This window comes from Lepisosteus oculatus, chromosome 6 (genome assembly GCF_040954835.1).
Source record: "Lepisosteus oculatus isolate fLepOcu1 chromosome 6, fLepOcu1.hap2, whole genome shotgun sequence".
NCBI classification, from domain to species: Eukaryota; Metazoa; Chordata; class Actinopteri; order Semionotiformes; family Lepisosteidae; genus Lepisosteus; species Lepisosteus oculatus.
Window position 1 is genome coordinate 10,073,204 of NC_090701.1, and position 20,986 is coordinate 10,094,189.

At 35.1% G+C, this 20,986-nt stretch overlaps 1 protein-coding gene across 3 annotated transcripts in view; it reads left to right on the forward strand.

Moving 5' to 3' along the window:
• Window positions 1-20,986, forward strand: part of adcy8 (adenylate cyclase 8 (brain)) — an 81,069-nt gene that overhangs the window by 17,017 nt on the left and 43,066 nt on the right. For all 3 annotated transcript variants that reach the window (XM_015354917.2, XM_006634449.3, XM_015354916.2), the window contains exons 3-7: window positions 3,651-3,781; window positions 5,468-5,579; window positions 9,544-9,671; window positions 14,425-14,583; window positions 18,410-18,680. In XM_015354917.2, coding sequence (XP_015210403.2) covers window positions 3,651-3,781; window positions 5,468-5,579; window positions 9,544-9,671; window positions 14,425-14,583; window positions 18,410-18,680 — 801 coding nt within the window. The remainder of the gene's footprint in view (window positions 1-3,650; window positions 3,782-5,467; window positions 5,580-9,543; window positions 9,672-14,424; window positions 14,584-18,409; window positions 18,681-20,986) is intronic.

The window sequence follows — 20,986 nt, forward strand, 5'->3', positions numbered from 1 at the left end:
GTGTGAGGAGTAAAGGAGTTCTTCATTTGACCTTTTGGTCAAATTTCAGCATTAGGATGTATTGTATGATAAAATGACATTGATCCTGTATTTGTGTAAAGTTCAGAAAAAGATAACTTTAGAACTCCAAAAAATATATCAAATACTATATTAGCAAACATATCACCATGCCATAAAAAATCTGTACAGCATACTGTAAGTGAATGCCTGGCAATCAAAGCATGGCAGGGAAACAGTCCTGCTGCTCTTAATATTAAAATGCATTTCATTGTTTATTTGTTGAAGTTTTTTTTAAAGCTCTGAATGATAATACTTTCAACATTTGAATATCTATTGATAATCAATTTACGATGACTTATAAAACATCTCCCGTGTCCTGTGTTCTAAGTGTTATTTCTCTGGTTTTGTGCATAATACTCCAAAAATATTTTTTTTTTCATCATTTAAAATTGATAGAGGTTTGACTGTAGCAATGGAATTATTATCCGGCTTTCAGCAACTTTTGGAGGGACATGAGAAACTGCGACATTATGTACACAGAGAGCTGGACATTTCATTTGCAATTCAATCTAAAAAAATGTGTATGCTTTCACAGTTCTGATGATGAATAGTTGACTACACTCTGGAACAGATTAAACTTGTCTAGAAAAGAGAAAACTCCTGTCATGCATTCATAAAGGAATTATTGTAACATTTCACTGTGTATTAAATTCTTTATACATTAATGCATTATTCAAGTTTTGAAATACAATATTTAATGGATGGTCAGTTAATAGGTTATAAAGTATTTACAATGCATTATATCGTGTATAGCACATCTTGTTAACAGGTAGCAAAAAATGGGACCTTTTAGTGCAGATATCATTTGGCATCTTCATTACCTTGTCACCTGTTTTCTTTATATCTCTATACTGCGTATCTTTATATACTGTACAGTAGAACGCTAAACAAAGGCTAAGTCTGGTCAATAGTAAGATGGAAGACCTCTAATGAAACCATGTTGCTACAGCAAGAGGTGGCACATATTGCTCTAAAAAGTCAAAACCCCAGTAATGTATGGTGACTGGCTGTATGGTGACATTGTGTTGGCTGAGGTGCTGTCCTTACGATAAAGTGTTAAAGTGAGGTCCTGATTACTTGGTCATTACAGTGGCCATGGCACTTTTCATAAGTGTAGAGATGTTAACCGTGGTATCTAAATCTTACTCATGACTAAAAGAAGCTGACCTTCCTAAAGTCTCCCAGTTGGCGACAAAATGACTCATTTCTCTACCTGTTTGGCAGTGTAGTGGGGCTGCTGGTGCAGACTGGATATAGCACTGCACTACAAGATGAAGTGTAAATGCACTGGATGGAGAAGCCGTATAATTAGAGTAATTATTTATCACTAATTTTGTGAACTAATAAATAATTCAGATATCATTGCTAAGCGTTAGTATCACATTTTAATATTCTGTCTGTAAGACTTTCTTAATGTTTTTTTCCACATACACATAATCTATTAAATCTATGTAAAGTATCAATACAACATTTTTAAGCAACATCTTATATAAAGTGCTACTATTATTTTTAATAGCAATGAACTTAGCTGGATATTATCTTTTAAATGCCAAATTTGATGTGTTAGGTAATGGTGCAGAGTTTTCAGTAAAAGTGAGACATTTATTTTTTTTGTTGTTGTTTTTTTTTTCTATGAGCAAAGGAGACGGTCTATTCTTGTTTTCAGTTTGGTCTGGTGCTCTGTTCCAGGTTTCCCTTGCTGTCTGGGGTGGAATATAATGAAATTCATGATAAGGAGAGAATTATCTAAAGACAGAAAAAGTAGAAAGGCCCTTGTTTGAAGAACACAAGGGCACTCTTGTATTTCTTTCCTCTTTCACTTATCAGGCGGAGCTCTCAGGAGCTACTTGCAATCTGATGTAGAGGGTATTTATTTCAAGTCAAGTGGAGACAATATTGCAATTTCATTACACTGACAGGTCATACAAGTACATTTCCAGGGTTGAAAATTAACTATTTTGATTCTGTAAATAAATTCAGTTCAGTTTCCATGTTTTTTTTTGTTGGGAGTGGGGGTTTGCTGATCATACAACTTAATCTTGTCTGTTGTTTCAGAGCAAAGAAAAAATGTGTGAACCGCCTGGGTCGGTCCATTTTCCTTCAGTATATATTTTAGATTTAAACGTAATAAGATTTTTATGAAAATCTTAATTAAGAAACTGAAACAGGTAACCTAATTAAATTTAGAACACAAGGTTGGGGGATATTTTTGGGTTATTTAATTAGTTAACTGATCCAACAATAAATATCCTTATGTGAATAAGTATTAATAAGTATGGGATGCCACCTGACATCACTTGCACCTTCTAGAGAAGCACCCTTTTCAGAACTGAGTGGTGGTATAATGGCATTTCTCAAAAAGTTGTGAGGGATTGTCATGTCCGTACAAACCACCCATTGCAGAAATGCAAACATCTGCAATTCAACCTGTACTGCAGTTAAAAAGATATGTACTTAATCCTTATAAATATATAGTGCTTTTCTGGACACTCCACTAAAAAACGATTTACAGGTAATGGGGACTCCCCTCCATCACCACCATTGTGCAGCCCCACCTAGATGATGCGACGACAGCCATAGTGCGCCAGTACACTCACCACACACCAGCTATCAGTGGGGAGGAGAACAGAGTGATTAAGCCAGTTCATAGATGGGGTTTATTAAGAGGCCATGTTTGGTAAAGGCCAGTGGGAAATTTTGCCAGAATGTCGGGGTAACACCTCTGCCCCTTTTGAGAAAAACTCTGGGATTAGTAATGACCATGGAGAGTCAGGATCTCGTTTTTCATCTCATCTGAAGGACACCGCTTGTTTACAGTATAGTTTCCCCATCACTCTACTGGGACATTAAGACCCACACAGACTACTAGTCCCACTAACACCTCTTCCAGCAGTAACCTTAGCTTTCTGAGGAGGTCTCCCATCCAGGTGCCGGTCAGGCTCATATTTGCTTAGCTTCAGTGGATTGCCAGTTGTGAGCTGCAGGACGATATAGCTGTTTACATCTAGCCAGAACGTGTGGCTGAAAATTCCAGTGATGCCTCAATAGTGAAAACTGAAAACAGATGTTACAAAACATTAAATACAGCACAAAACATAGGAATATAGAAAGTAAATCACTGATATTAACAGATATGTGTGTTTTATACTGTATACTGTACAGTACAGTATGTTATTCTTTTGTATATTCGACAAAAGTACAGTGTTACTTGTACAGTAAGTCTTAGTTGTCATCAAGTATTTTTAGGTTTATTCTGTATAATTTTACTGGATGCTGATAATGTTCTTAATTTGTTTATTGCAAAAAGTTGATGGCAGTGAACATCAAATAGCACGGGATTGCTGACGCATGAATGATGATTAGGAAAGGAATGAGAAAAAAAGCAAAGGCCGGGTTTCATTCTTTTAAATGACGCAAGATGGCCTCAAAACTGTCTCAAGGGTGCTTTCCTATTCAATCGCAATTCTCAAAGGTAGCATTGCCCACAAACACTAGCCCTTCATGTAAGAATGCGGTATGATGCCCCATGATGTTCACTGCATTCCAAAGATCTTACATTGGTAACCACTGTGTGTTCCTTTTTTTTCCAGGAACGATTGGTTCTGTCTGTTTTACCTCGATTTGTAGTGCTCGAAATGATAAATGACATGACTAATGTAGAAGATGAGCACCTGCAGCACCAGTTTCACAAAATTTACATTCACCGCTATGAGAATGTCAGGTAAGGGTCTTATTAAAACTCACCAAAAGAGAACAAACAGCACACGTTGTGATATCGTGGGATATGTTGTCCAGCTTCAGTTTAGTCTAGTGAGGTTAACAAAATTAACAAAAATGTAATTTGACGCTTTTTTTTCTAATCTGCAAGAGATTGAATACACAGAACCCCAGGCACATAATACTGTAAATCATGTTTAGACAAGGTGGGCGGTGAATACTAAATGCATACTATTTTGATATTTATGTCATTTAAAAAATGCTTTTAAAAATGTTTGGCTGTGTATGTCAGCATAAACTGCCAAAGAACATAAGAACATTTAAAAAAAGAAGAGGCCATTTGATCCCTCTAGTACATTTGGTACTTAGTAGTTAATTGATTTCTTGAAAGAAGCCAGGGAACTTGCTTCAACAACATAGCAAGTTCCCTGGTAGCTTGTTCCATAGTCTCACACACTTGTCTAAAGAGTTGCCTTCTGTTATCAGTTTATAAAAATATACAGTATAATGATAATGATGAAATGTGTATTGACTAGTTCATCAAATTTGCCATAAGAAAAGTATCATATTTTGTGATATTTTAAGGGTTGCTGTACCAAAGTTAAAGGTACTGTAACAGTTGTAATATACATTTATGTTCTCTCAGTAATGTACAGTTGTGTACATTTCAAAAGTAAATGTGCAATTTTAAAAGTGCATATTTGATTGATAATGCATAGAGAGCAACATGAAAATTAGTAAATCTTAATTTACTGGGCTTAAAAATAACAATACGGATTGCCTACCAGATTAAAACAAACAGAAAAATTCCTTTACGGTCTTAAAGATACTGTATAACAGAATATTTCCAATAAACATTTAGAGGCTCATGATTTACAGTGGCTGCAGTCAGTTGACATGATTTGGGCCCTATCGGTGCTGCCTGAATCTGTGCAGGATGATGGAATTGCTCAGTTCAAACAGAGTCTAGTGTGTGATTCTGTTAAACAAAATCTGTTTTTTCCTTTTTGGCTCATCTGCAGTTGAGGATAAACATTAGTAAGAGTGCCTTTAAACACCTAACTGTGGAAAGTATTACTTGAGCACAGGGTTTATCTTTCCACATAAATCAGCTTCTCTTTTAAGATGACATAATATGTGCAATAGATAGTGTGATTGTAGAACATGACTAGGGGGCCCATCTCTTTTACTGTAGTGTTTTTGTATGGATGCTAAATTCCTGAGGACATAGGTTCAAAACCTGCTTAAGACACAAACTAGTGATTTAACTTTAACCACAGCGGAACACAGTGAACACAAAACAGGCCTGATCTTTGTTCGTCATACTAGTATTATACTAGTATATACTAGTATATGGGATCCCTGAGGATGCAGCTCAGGTCCAAAGCAGTGCAGTACAGAGCAGTGACCTCATTGCAAGGTGTCATGAAGGTTGTTTCATATGACTGATGTAACAACAGGCTACAGTGAAATGTCATGAAGCCCAGAGCTGTGCTTTCAAATGTTTCTCACACACTGCCTGCACCTTCTCATTTCTTGTCAATACCTGTTGTTAGATAGGTGGCTTAGTTTATCTAACTGATGAACACAGCGAAGTATTCACAGAGAGATCCAATGTTTCTGTTTTGAGATGCCTATTCCTGTTGTAGTAGAATAATATATTAATTTGATATTTCCATATTTTATTCAGCATTCTTTTTGCAGACGTGAAAGGCTTCACCAACCTGTCTACAACCTTGTCAGCACAAGAATTGGTCAGGATGTTAAATGAATTGTTTGCAAGATTTGATCGACTTGCACACGTAAGTGAAGTGTAATGAGACACATTTATCAGCTCTTGTGATGCTACTTTCGGTGTGTTTTTTGTGTTTTCCTAAGATGATAATTATTTTTTCCTAGTTTTAATGCATTCTCACATTAATGAAATGTTATCTGTTGTATGTACTGTACAGACGTTTTACATTCAACCAGGCCTTTTTACTAGGCTAAAAAGACTGATGTAAATTTGATTAAAATTAAATACTGTATTTTACAGAGATATAGGTGATTTGTGTATGTTTATCCTCCTGACCTACTGTAGACCAATGAGAATGACTTTGAGACAGGTGAATCTGCATTTGCCAAAGTTGAAGCACACTGAAATATGGAATATAATTTGGTGTTTAAAATTGTTAAAAAGAAAAACAGTGAACACATAAACGCACCAAACTGTAAGGATTAGTTTGCTCTTTTATTTGTATGTCTCTTCTTCAAACTATAAAAATGACCCTCAATGATACAAATGATTTAAGTAAAAATATTTCTTGTTGAAATATTTTTCCATCTTGATGAAGAAACATATGTCATGCCTGTTCTAGCAGGGTGATAATATTAATATCCTTGCTTGGTTAACTAGAGGATCAGAACTGGAATAACTGGATTTAACATACTGTAGTTAAAAAGAGTGCACAAATTTATCTAACAGAAATGCCAATAAAGACATCAAACGCACTGTTGAATAATTAGAGTTTACAGAAATAATTATTTTTAAGTAACAGCAGAAAGTAAAACCATAGTTCTTTGCATTATAAAAGGCCATTTCCTCTAGCAAATTAATAACTTCTTTGTTTTTGTTTCGTGCTTCAGAATTCCAGTAAACCATTAAAAGTTTAAAAGCAGAATGTGTAATGTATAATCTGAAAGCACAAAGCATAAACAAGTTCCCTACAGGTATTTTATAATTATGCCCATTTTTTTTAGTTTTGGTAAAGGGTTTAATTGCCCAGTCTAAAAGCAATCATGCATTATATTGTAGTTACTAATAGGAAATGCAGTGAGCCTAGTTAATTATACAGTAGGACATGGGATGAACAGTGCTAGCTCTACTGTGATAACAACAATAAGAACATAATGACTCATTTATTGATTAAAGAATGCATAACAATTTTGTCTCCCTCGCCCAAAGAGGTGATCAGCATTTCATATCTATGCCTTGTATAAGCTTCATCATTATTTTTTCGCATGTTGGAAAAATCAAAATGAGTTCTGACTGAATATTCGTCTCAGTCTGGACACATGCATCACTGCATTGTCTCCTTAACAAAAAATTCATATGAAACAGTTTGAACTAAAATTCTGTCATGAGTGGGGTGGGTTAGATTCGGTTGTGTTGTGTGTTCTTGAAGGGAACAAAAGTATCAGGAAACTGTGGGGTTATTAATACAATTACTGTAGTTTGTCGCTATCCCCCTGTTAAAATACCATTTTGGCTATTGTACCTCATTCATGGTCATGTAATTTTGGCATGTCAAAAGTGAATGAAATTTGTAACCAAGTTTCAAGCAACCTACAGAAGGACTGAGCTAACAGTAACATGAGCTGTGGAAATGGCATAGACAAAAAGTGAAAGAAAGTCCAAATTCTCCACTCAACAACTTACTGTATAAAGAAGAACATCCAAATTGTTACAAATGAAATGGGGTCGTCTGGCCTGTCTAGCTTGTGCCTTTTAGTGGCTAAATGATTTGAGGGCCTCATTGAGGCATCACAGTATTGGCTTCAACAGCATGGCTGGATAGCTTGTCCTGTCCTGGAAAGATAGCGAGTAGAGTCTGTAAGAAAGAGAAAAGTGGAATGATCAATGCTGGGTTTGGCACAACTGGCCATCTAACCATGGTTTAAAATGTGGAAGAGGTATTAATGTTTAGTCTCTTTAATTACCCTTCCTCACGTGTAGGCCCATGTACAAAATCACAACTGTGTTTCTGTATTTGCACTTAGTGTTGGATTAAGTGAGTAATGGCACTTTGGGATCCTTTGGAGTTGAAACATATAAATGCAAGGACTTATTAGAATTATTTATGAAATTCATGTACAGTGTATGCACTTAATATAGGCAATAAATGCTTATGTACTGTACAGTATCTCTGTTAAAGTCCACTGTTAGGGTGGATCTACAGTATATCAAAAATATCGTTGCTTAATGATTAAATGACTTATGAAACAGTACATTTAGAAAAGTCATTTTAAATAAAGGCTTTCACTAAATCTAAGGGTGTTATTCAAGTTATTCTCTTATTCAAGAGAAAGAATTGTCACAATTGTAAACCAGGGTTTTCCACAGTAACATCATGAAATAAAAAGTAGGTTATGTGAGGCCAGACCATCCTTTATATCAAATAAACCCCTAATAGGATTTCAATTAAATGTGGCAGTTGATAGCAGTGTGAACTGTGAAACTGAGTTTTAACAGAAATAACTACAGAAGGAATCCCCTGTGGAGTTGCTCCAGTAAATTTTAATCCCTTTAAAGATGTGCCTGTAGTGCTTTTTCAAGCTTTAGTCATTCTGAGATATTTTTCAGTTTTTCTCTAACAACAAGAAAAACTTTCCAACTGTGTGTTAAATGTAAACTGCCTATTTTTGATTTTATAAGTCTGGGCAATGTACCCATCTGTACAAATATCGTTTGATGAGAAAAGAAATCACAGTGCTGAAGTGTTTCTTCCCCACTACTGTACATAATTTTTGACATTCTCCTGGCCCAGAAGGTCTATATAGCAACCCTGTTTAGTAAGTGTGTTCCTATTTGCCTTTTATTTAAAATGTAGGACAGGGGCAAGAAATGCAATTCACAAATCTTACTTATTGTATTATTTCATTAGAAAGAACCAACTCAGATATATATTATTTGTTATAGTAAGTAATCCATAGTTTTAAATGTATTTTTGCAGAACCTAACCAAGTACTTAAGAAAGGACAAATGTGAACGATAAAAAATAAGAATATGGAAAATAATATCAATACTAAGTGAATGACAGTAGTACTTTGTGATTTTATTGCAGAGATCAAATGGATAAATTGAAATAAAAGAAGTGTTAAAGCTTTAGAAATTCAAGTGTTTAATAATTTCCAAAGAATAATCCTTCCTAAATGAAATCAGTCACCAAATTCTGCTTTAGATCGTACCCTTTCCTCACATTAAAGGTGCTAAGTAGAGTGAATACTATTATACTGTATGTGAAGACATCTTGTTTCCGAAATGTCAAATGTTCTTATTAAACTATTTTATTATTATAATTATTATTATTATTGTTGTTATTATTATTATTATTATTATTATTTCTGCATATTGCTGTTGTTATTAAATGAAGAAACATTAAAGGCCAAATGTCTTTAATCAAAGATGAAAACACTTGGTTCACAGATACTGTAAAGTTAAGTTAAATTAGAATTACTATTACAGTTTACTTTAAAGTAAAGTGTATTTTAGAAGTTACAAAACATTTTCCATGCATGCATAACTAATCTGTTTAATTCAAATGTATAAACCATTTCTAGATGCTGTCTGTAACTCCCGAAATAAAAGGTTTGTTTGAAAGCCACAATATGCATATTTTTTGCAATATCAAAGCAACTGCAAATTATGTCAGAAGCCTGGAAAGATGATCACTGGTCTTTAATCTTTGTTGTTCAAAAGCTTGGATTACGTTTTGGTCTGTAAATGACTATTTTTTAATTAATGCTTTCAAGGTTTATACTCTACCAGCACATCTGTGAGACTGTTGCAGATCTGTTGCGATGTTAATGGTATACTTTGTTTAGGTAATACACTGGACAGTACTGCATTGCTATGAATTGGTGTTGTAAATAGGTTTTCAAGATCTGTAAGTGTATTCACCCTCATCCTTTTAAACACTAATGTCTTGCCAAACCTGCTTTTGGCTTGTTCTCAAAGCTGCCTATTCTAAGTAGCCTCCTGCTAATGCAATCACCCTTGTCTCTCAGGAACACCACTGCTTAAGAATAAAGATCCTTGGTGATTGCTATTACTGCGTTTCTGGGTTACCGGAACCTCGGCAGGACCATGCCCACTGCTGTGTGGAAATGGGACTGAGCATGATCAAAACTATCAGGTACTAATATTCTCCTTTAGCAATTGTTTCACCCTAAAATATTAAAGGAAACTGCTTGGTGCTTTTAATGACACACAGGGCTGTAATCACTGCATTAAATTAGTGTCATTAATTGTTATCAAACCAATTAGGTAGTGTAACATAAGCAGTATGTGTGGTCCATTGGGTCTCTACAATCCACTGAATGCATGACAAGAGGAGTGCAGGGTGCAAAATACTATGCTTATACTGGATTGGCATGAGTTTACCTGTCTCATCTCATCAAATGATGAGATATCATAGAAGGAAGTCACAATACACCAATATTTAATATTGGAATTTTAAAATGTGTACGAATGGTATCGACAGTTGTCTTGTTTTTATAAATGTGAAATGAGTGTTTCATGGGCTACGCTCTGAGGAATATGAAGATCATCTCAAGGCAGACCAGTTGATAAAAAATAATTGAAAACAGCAGGTAAAAATGCTTAACTATATGCAATAACATGAACACTTCAATTTTTGTATTTCATGTGCTGGAGAATAATCCTGAACAATGACCAAATCCTAAGGAAGAGAGCCTGTAACCCATCACTATCCCTTCATCACTGAATGTTTCCTGTTTAAATAGGAAGCATTATATTCATTGTTTCATTGCAGGTTTTTGGATAATTTTATCTTTATTTTTCATCAAGACCATATGTACCGTTCAAACGTGGAACCCCTTTGCATACAGAGGGATGTCCTCTGGAATATGTTTTATCAACATTTCACAATTGACCTTGATTGATCTTTGATTTAGTAGGTGGACAAAATGTGTATCTCATTGCAATATACTGTAGATTGATTGAAGGCACCTTTGGCAATGTCCACCACGAGGAGATTTAAATCCCAGTTTTTAAATCTTTATAATTAAAATACCTATATTAATTTATATCTCTAAGTAACTGAGATGATTTCCATAAGACCAGATCAGTTAAATGTGACAGCTACACTTTGGAAGTTTGTTTAAATTAGATTTTAGCTTTAGTTTAATTTTAACTCAGGAATATAATGGTTGATACAAGCCTTGAGAGAGCACATTCGTGTTGCTTATACCTTATCCTCAATTCATATCACTCTTAGGAATCTGTCCACAGCATTGTGACTCTCCCACAACAACACCCCCAAAAATATACATGTACTGTATACTGGTTAGTGCAGAAAGACTAATAATGTAATAATAGTACTAGCATAACCAACATTACATACTGTACATTAGGAAGTCATTTAGTCCATCTGGCTTGTTTGATTGCTAGTATATTAGTGAACAAATATCTAAACACTTTATGTATTTAAAGGATCCCACAAAGTCAATTTCAGCAATAGTTAGGAAGCTATCTCCAGATTACCACAATCTTATCCCTAGATAAGAAGTGTCTCCTGTTTTCAGCACTAAATCTTCTCATTCCATTATCTTCAAATTGAGTCTGCGGGTCCCTTTGTTATTGCTGATCTTGAAAAAGACACGTTTTTGCTCGATCAATGACTTTCAGGATTCTGAACACAGAAACTAGTCCCCATGCGATCTTGTCCTTGCCAAGCAAAAAATTAATCTCTCCTTTCTGTGTATGACATGTCCTTAAGACCAGGAATCAATCTGGTTGCCCTGTTCTGTAAGGGCTGACCTGCGATATCTTTTTTTCTAGGTAATGCATTTTAAGAACATAAACAATATTATTGTGTATAAAACTAACAACCAGTGTAAATGTTTCATGATCTGAGAGGGAGAATACATGCTGTACTGTATCTTGTGTTCATGTTATGAGAGTAACATCATTTGAGAATAAGGTATGAGCAAGTTACAGAAAATCTGATTTCTTAAGGCTTTGGGCATATTTATATTTCTTCAAAATTAGAAACTTGAACTCCAGAATTCAAATCAAATAAACAACCACTGTTAGTGATTTTAGTACTTATGAGAAAGTTAGTCAGCAGTAGGTCATTCCTGTTAATAATCAGTTTTCCAGCAAAATGTACTCCTTAAAAACTCAATGAGAATATTTTAGAAAGACAGATGTAAAAGTGAATCTTGGGTGTGCATAAAAGGACATTAATATGTACAGCAAATTGAATATGTACAAGACTTACAAATTGATATGTACAAATACACACAGTGAAACATTCTGCTGCTATGCTGCTGTCAGGCTTTGTTTGCCCTTTCATTCCGGTTTGAGTAAGTATTTCTAGGTATACTGTACTAGAATTGTAGCTTAACATGGACAATTAAGGCAGGAGCACCAATGGCATACTGTATTACAGTCAACATTTAACATTACATAAATTAAGAAAGGTCTTATTTTTACCTTGATACTCTACAGTTACACCCATTTCCTGACAAAATATATTAAATGCTATAGCTTTGAGTGCAATTCTCATCTTAAATAGTGCAGTATTTTAAGACATTACTGTGTGCCTTCTGATTTATGCCATGAAATGCCTTCTCACAGCTGTGATTTGCTGTATGTTCCATCTCATGGTATTTACCCAACTTTTTTTTTTTCCTGTAGAAATACACTGTTGACATAGATTCATCTTTAGTGACGTCCATAGAATAGCTGACAGTGCTGCACCTGCTGGTTATATAAATAAACCCTATCAGTCAGCCTGGCTCCTTAACATTTTAAGGATGACGCAGAACATCCATTTAAAAAACAAAATTCCTGCTCTCCAAGCTTAGCAGATGCAGTGATAAGAATATTGTTGGTTTTATTATCTGCTTGCCTACATGTTAAGCATTCTTAAATGGGCAACAGAACCACTTAAATGGAATAAGTCCTTCCTTGTGCTGAGCCATTTAGAAACCTGATAGCAGGTGTAATGCCACTGGCCAATTTCCTTTAGATTCTATTCCATCTGGGCGATTTATGTGTTTCTTACTTTAATTGTTTGGAAACTTTGCATTCAGATATAGTACTGTGATACAAGCCAAATGCATCTTAAAAGCTTTGTGTGACTCCTCTGAGTCCAAAGAAGAAGAAAAATTATCAAAATGATTTAGCCTAAGGCAAAGCAAACAGAAACATATACTGTATATTGTAATGGTTTGACCATAGGAGGGAATAATACACTTTTGATACTAAAATCAAAATGAATGTCAAAGGGGATTAGATCATAAAGCCACTAGAGAGTGTTTTTGAAATTCAAAAACTTTTGGGTGGCAGACCGTCACACCGGTTAGCATTGTTGCCTCACAGCACTGGGGCCCTGGGTTTGCTTCCTGGGGTGCTATCTGTGTGGAGTTTGTACTTTCTCCCTGTTCTCACATGGTTTCCTCTAGGTGCTTTGGGTATTTCCCTCAGTCCGAAGGCAGCTTGATAGGTTAAATGGGTTCTAATTTAGCCCTGGTGTGTGTGTGTGCCCAGTGATGGACTGGCGTCCCATCCAGGGTGTATCCTGCCCTGCACCAGTTGTTTGCCAGGAAGGGCTCCGGCTCCCCTACGCTATATACAGTATGTTATCCTGATATGGACAGAATGGATAAAATGGATAGAAAATGGATGACTGGTAATGATTTAAGACGTCCATTTAAAAGGTGCTGAGCTTAAAAGATATCTGGTTTCTGAAATATTCTCATTAAACTATTTATTCTCTTTCTATTATTTTCTTTCTTGTTTTCTTATTACAAGTATTCGATTTAAAAAAAAACACATAAAAGGCCAAATGTTTGTAATCAAATATGAAAAAAAAACAATTTGTTCCAAGATTCTGTGAAGTTACATTAAATTCAAATTACTATTACAGTTTACAGTTCCTTCAAAGCCTACAGTATTTTAGGATAAAATGGTTAGATTTTGGTTGGATGAAAGCTTTTATAGCAACATTCCCTTTTCGAATGGCAAAAGTGCCAGACAACCCTTTCCTTTGGAGATGACACTTTCTTAATCAAATTTATTAACACCAAAGGGAACATTAACAAATCAGTTCTGTACAGTAATATGAGAACAATTTGACCTCTGTGAATGTAATTGATCATTCTAATGTAGCTGTTCCTGTTATGATATGGACACTGATTTCATTTCCTTTTAATCTATTACATTCATAATCATTCACAGCCTCTAAACTTGATTTTTGCCAAAAATGATGTTGTCACACATTTACACTACAAACACCAGTGCTGACATAGTGTGTACTGATTATTTTATGTTTTCAGTATTTTCATATATGAACTAACAATCAAGATATTTAGCAACTGCTGATTGCTTTCAACAGAACATATTAATTATAGACTAAAGAAACCAGTAATTGGAGGCTCATTATTAATGAGACAAAATCATTTTTTTTTCTCACACCTGAAGAAGGCTCCACGGTCGAAATGTTGTGTTTTCTTTTTTTTTTCTTTTTTTCGGCATGGAATAAAGCTATTACTTGTTTTTATTTTTTATAAATGTACGTTCAAGACTTCAGAGTAAGTATGGTAGGTGCTCTAGCGAAATGTCCCGTGTCCCACGTTTTAGAATAATACTAATTTGATAGACATTTCAAGCATGACAACTGTATAACCATGAATAACTTGGTGGTCTCTTCCAATTCATTCCACATCTCATTCAACTACTCAGTTACTATGCAACATGAATTACAGCAATACAGTGCCCGTTCAACTAGCCTTCTTCATCAGATGTGTTACCATGGGAACACCCCCTTTGGAAAGATTATACCCTTTAAGAATGTTATTTCTAAATATAAGAAAAAACTAACTGACTTTTTTCCCCCTCTCTTTCTTTTGTTGGCACAGATATGTGAGGTCTCGCACAAAGCATGACATTGATATGAGGATTGGGATCCACTCGGGTTCCGTGCTGTGTGGAGTCCTAGGGCTTCGCAAGTGGCAGTTTGACGTTTGGTCCTGGGATGTAGACATTGCAAACAAGCTTGAGTCTGGAGGTATTCCAGGGTAAGCCACGTCAAAACTATTGAATGAAAGAGATCATTATTTTATTTTTTCAAAACGTTTGCAGTAAAATTATGAGTACATGAAAAACGATCCACTTTTTGATGTTTACTGGGTCGTTGTAACGATGTAACATTTGCCAAAAAGTCCCAGAAGAGTATTTAGATTGCAGAACACACTTCTATAGCACTGGTTTTAACTGCAGTTTTACTGCAGCCTGTTCTCCTTTGGTTCTCAAAATCTGCTCTGAAGTAGATCAGTTCTTATAGCCACAACAAGGTCTTAAGTGATGGAGAGACCTGCTTTCATTGGCAGCACAGCAGTTATGTTTTTGGGAGGTGTTTCAACCTTAACACGATACGTTTCTTTAAAGGCACTGCTTTACAAAAGGTGGTATCTACTGTATGTGTGAGGTAAACACAGAATTGTCTCATCAGACTGGAAACAAAAGATGTGTATAAAGCATTCAACATTTAAAAAAACAATAAAACAAATCATGTTTAAAAAGGCAGTGAAATCATTCTATGCATTTTAAATAAGAACTAAAGACTTGATTGGCAAGATTACACAGTTTTCCCCATACATCAAAGTTGACTTAATCAGCATATCACTTTAAAAGACAAAACCCAAGAAGAGGGTAATTCTGCACTGACATAAGGCTTTCACATGACAGTAGGTGCATCAGTCTTTGTGTATAGGATGTCACAACAAGATGTTTTTTTTTAGATCTTCTTTCCTCATTACATGAAATTAACACTTCTGAAATCATAGACATCTCCTGCCTCAGCACAATGGGAAGTTGAATTAAATAAGTTTTTTTTTTAAAATTTAAGGGCTGCACAGTGGCATAGTGGTTAATATTGCTGCCTTGCAGCACTGGGGTTCTGGGTTCAATTCCAGACCTGGGGCGCTATTTGCGTGGAGTTTGTATGTTCTCCCTGTGTTTGCATGGGTTTCCTCCCACAGTCCAGACACGTACTGTTAGGTTAATAGGCCCTGGTGGGCCTGGTGCTACCCCGATGGATGAGTATTTGTAATTAAATGTAAAGTGATTTTTGAAAAGGCTTGTGTAATTTCTGTCACTCCATAAAATCTTTTTTTCCGCCAAGCAAGTTAATCTCTGCTTTTTCTCCATCCAATAAAAGCCATGTAGAAAACAATTTTCACTTTCAGATCTGGAAAAAGCATATTAGATGTGGAAATTGGTTGACAATCATCATTTAAAAAACCACTTAAAATTTAGTTTTTCCATACAAAATCTTAAAAATAATAATACTAATCACATACATTTTCATTTATATTATTCTGCTATTATGCATGGTTTAGTGTTTGGACAATTATTGGATTTTTAAACTGTTTAAAAGACATTAAAACATTTTAAGCTTCATTTTAAAAAGTTTCACTTCTCCACCACACAGACTTTCGAGTTTTACAAGACTTTCAGCTTGACATACAATAGCAGGTTGTAAAAAGAGAAGTCTGATTTTTTAATCTATTACTCTAAGATCAAATTTCCATAACTGCCATCAAAATCTCAAGTGTTTTAAGTGGCAATCTGTATGTTTTTACCAAATTCATATTTTAGCATTCAAAAATGTGTAGTAACATGCAGTCACATCATACAATATATATGTATATTGTAGAAATTAATGCAAGGATAAAATCTCTTTCATAGCTTGTTTACTGTAAATTAAGTCATTGTTTAATTAGAGGTTTTTGATGTTTTCATTAGAACAAACTATGGGAATACCAATAACATGTTAATCCAAAGAAACAGAACAGTTCCTTTAGTAGCATCCTTTGACATACTGTACAGGGCCCAGCTATCCCTGTAGGCAAATGTAGAGCACATCACCTATCTAATTAATTTACTGAGGAGTAGACTGTTTGACCACAATTTGCCTGCAGGGAAAATTAGGAATATAGTTTCATTAGCAATTATTCATGTAATATAATATTTTATATTATGTTATTAGGTTCCGTACTGAGCAGAAAAAGAAGCAAGTTAAAAAAAATTACTTGGCCTTTAACTTAATTTCCCCTGTCGACATATTTGCCATGTAATTTTATAACTTGGCAATGGGCAGTTTTCCTGTAAAATTACCTTCAGGGAAAATAAGAGTCATATACTATTTTTAATTAATTTAGACAGAAAAAAAAGCTTTCATCAAATATCATCAAAGTGGAAGTGGATGTTGTGCGTTTGGGATCCCAGTCTTGTTGGATCAGACACTTCTTTTTGTATTCCTGGCTGACTTCCTTAAATTTCCCTGTACACTTCTCCGTTTGTACTGTTTTCAGTCTGCACAATTTCAAAATATCTAAAGGCACTCTCAAACTTTAATTATGCTTTTGACATGTCCGACAGTGGGCAGCTTAACCCCTTCTTTAAATTCTTATTATATCTTTCTCCACCTTTCTGAATAAATACATAAAAATACATGCTTTTGGAAACATCTCAGTTACGTCAGCTACTGTCATCCTGTTCCCTGAACAAATCAAGTGTTGTTTTCTAGCAAACTGACCATGAAATCTGTTCCTTTTCATTTTATTCTTACTGTTTGTATCAACAGCTATACATCATACTTTGTAAGCAGCTCTGGAATAATATATGAAACACACTATTTTTCAGACGAAAATCTCAAACACATCTGACATAAAATCTTTGTTTAATAATGTATTATATGGGGAGATAAGAATATATACTTTATATGGATATATGCAGTATGAGAATCATATTATTTTTAAACATCTTCTCTGAATAAAATATTTATTTGTATTAGAGTTTGTACATTTAATGAAAGCAGTGTTTTTCTGTATGATATAGAACGCAAGAGCTTTTTTTATTTTATGAAAGCGTCCTAAGATCTATGTTATCTTAGATAACTAACATATCTAAGAACACAGTGGAAAAAAATAGCTAAATCAGTCATTTATTGCAATGCAATGAGTAATCCCTTTCACTTAATGGTGCTTCAGTTATTATGCTCAGAAAGCAATTTAGATATTGGTGATGGGGAAAAAAGGTAAAAGTAAATCTGGTAAGCGATCTTTTTAAATTGTGCTCTCTGTACAGCCTTTCAAACCCATTTTGTTTCTTCTGATCAAATATCCTCATGTCATTTATCTGTAACATATCAAAAACGAAATGCTGGAACAATTAAAATACGGTATAACCCCTATTTTCTCAATATCTATTAGTCATCAATATTGCTTTTTCAACCCTTCTATTAAATTCAACAGTCTTGTACTATTGATTTTGACCAAGTCAAAACTTAACCCTAAATTGTTTGGATGTCAGAATGAAAGGCTTCACCACATACTGTAGCTATAGAATTGCTGTAGTTGTCAGAAAATGTTTTCCTGGCTGCAGTAGTCTTGTAGATGTACTGTCACGAAGCTTGACAATCTTCTGCTTTCTGAATTCATTCTTAATTTCTGGTGTGGAATTTTTTATACACCCTATTAACCTTTCAAACATTTTTTTTTTCAAAATCATCGATCATTCTTTCAGGTAATCAATATTAGGTTTTAATGGGTTATACACCACTTCTATGTGTACCCCTTGTATCTTCACCAGGAGTGATGATAAATCACTTTGGATTAAAGAGTCTACCAAATGAATAAATGCAATTTAAGTTGAACCTACAGTATTTAGGTAATACTTTAAAGAAACTATTTTTTTCTCACATCCTCCTTTCTAATCTTCTCTTCTTTTTTGCTTTTGCTTTTCTAAACGGAAGATTGGTAATGTTCTTAATTTCAATTCTTGAATCCTTGGCTCGTTTATCAAGATCGGTAGTCTGACAGCTTGACATTTGCTTTCCAGGAGAATCCATATTTCGAAGGCTGCTTTGGATTGTCTGAATGGTGATTATGAAGTGGAGGAAGGCCATGGAAAAGAAAGGAATGAATTTCTACGGAAGCATAATATTGAAACCTATCTCATTAAGCAGCCTGATGAGAGTCTGCTCACCTTGCCAGAAGACATAATGAAGGAGTCCATTAGCTCTGCAGATCGGAGAAACAGCAGCACTACTTTCACTGAAGGGTCATGGAGTCCTGAGCTTCCATTCGATAATATTGTGGGAAAGCAGAATGTAAGTGAACCCCTTTTCCTCTTCACTTAACCCGTTAACCATAGAGCATGGTAGAATGAAGCAAATGGAACCAGTTGTGCTGAAAGGCTTAATTTTTTAGTTGAAGTTTTTCATTGGTCTCTCATAAATGTATTTATTCAGTATGTTTTTGTAATAGCAGTGTATGTTTACATGACATTGGTTCAGTTAATATTCGACTCCAGTTCGAAAAGAGGTGATTTGGGAAGTCGTTCTAATTTATCTCAATGTAGAAGAGGTGAAAGGCCAAATTAAACATTTTGTCAGAAAGCATCATTCGAATGCTTTGTAAAAAGGCACAAGTTACATATGGTTGTTTTTGCACATTTGCAATCTATGAGGATTGTTTCCTGAAATGATTTCCTAGTTTTGTGTTTGTGTGTATGTGAGGGAGGGAAACAGAAAAAGTGTGAAGCGTGAGAAACCAAGTGGCAGTAGATTCTTAAATGAATGTCAAAGTTGGACTTTGGTTTTCTAATTCAATTGAGCCAAACGCCTACCACTTCCATATGAAAGTTATTCACAGGTCTGTAGCAGCCGAGAAACAAGGAACTGTGCAATTCTGAACTTCCTGTATTTGGCCAGCCTCCAGCCCACCTGCACAAAATACAGAAGTAATTTTAAGTTGTAGTGGTTGTACTACTGTATACAGTATGTGTGCATATTATCGTCAGCATTTGATGGTATTACCACAATTGATTTCTGTTTATGAGAAATCCTATTACTATTACTTTTATTACTGTTAACCTAAGGGTGGCACCCTTGCAGCACTGCAGCCCTGAGTTTTGTTCCTGGGGCTCTATCTGCGTGGAGTTTGTATTGTTGCCCCCTGTTTGCGTGGGGTTCCTCCAGGTTCTCCAGTTTTCTCCCACAGCCCACAGAACTGATAGGATAATTGACATCGTGAAAAACTGGCCCTGATGTGAGTGTGTGCTTGCAAGGGATGGGCCTCCCATACAGGGTGTCCCCTGCCTTGTGCCCACTGCATGCTGGGATAGGCCCACTGCTCCCCCACGACTCTGTATTGGATAAAGCAGTTAGAAAAAAAGGAAAGGATGGTCGTCCACCTTACCTCACACAATATTATCCCCAATATGGAAACGAATGTTTCAGAGTAGGGAAATAATATGAAATAAAACAAAACGAAAGAATATAATAATAATAATAATAATAATAATAATAATAATAAACTTTATTTTATATAACGCCTTTAAAGGTGGCTTCTCAAAGTGCTTTACAGAATGAAAGAGCTTTATCTTCAGCATTTGATGGTATTACCACAATTCATTTCATTTTTATAGGCAGATTAATGAGTACAATTTTGTTGTGTACACTCAGATATATTTCCATTGTACTCACAGATCATTTTTAACTGAATTAAAGGTACTCACGTATGGTACCTTGTAAAAATATTCAACACCCTGCAAATTTTCCACTTTTTGTTACTGTCTGAGTTTGCTGTCATGATACTTTAAAATAAGACTTTATATTTAGAATCTATTCCAAAAGCATAATAGTATTATAGCATGTAAGTCCATACAGTATACAGTATAGGTTTTTCTTTTCAAGAGACAACTCTGAATTGTACTGAGGTCGAATGGATGGCGCAAAGTATAGGAAAATCCTAAAGGAAAACCTGCTTGTCAGCCTAGGGTCTAAAACTGGGTTGACAATTCACATAACAGCAGGACAATAACCTGAAGCACAAAGCCAAAACCATGCTGAAGTGGTCAGAGAAGAAGACAGTGAATGTCCTTGAACGGCCAGGTCAAAGTCCTGATAATTTATGGCAAGGCTAGAGGATTGGAGTCGATCACCTGTCCCCAGTGAACTTGTCAAAACTGGGGCAAGCTGGCGAGAAACAATGGAGAAACCTGCAACGTGACACTAAGCAAGGGTAGAAGATACCTATTCAAAATATTGAATCACAGTAATTGCTGCTGAAAGTGCTGTCATGGGGGTTGAATACTTAGGCAATCAATAACTTTCACCTTGTATCTTTAATTCTCCAGAATTGCTGACATTGAATTGATCAAACGTAAAACTGTTTTTTGTGAAATAATTACAGCTTTAAATCCAAATACTGTATAATACTGTATGCATTATACAATATGTAAGGAATCAAATGAGACATTAGTGTCAGAAGTGAATTTATTTGCATGGCACTATATGTTATATAAACTGTACATACTGTATATACTATAATCATAGCCATTTTTGTAAATAAGAAGCAAGTCACATGCTTGCACATACAGTACATAAAGCTGCAATCCCTGACCTGCCATGAA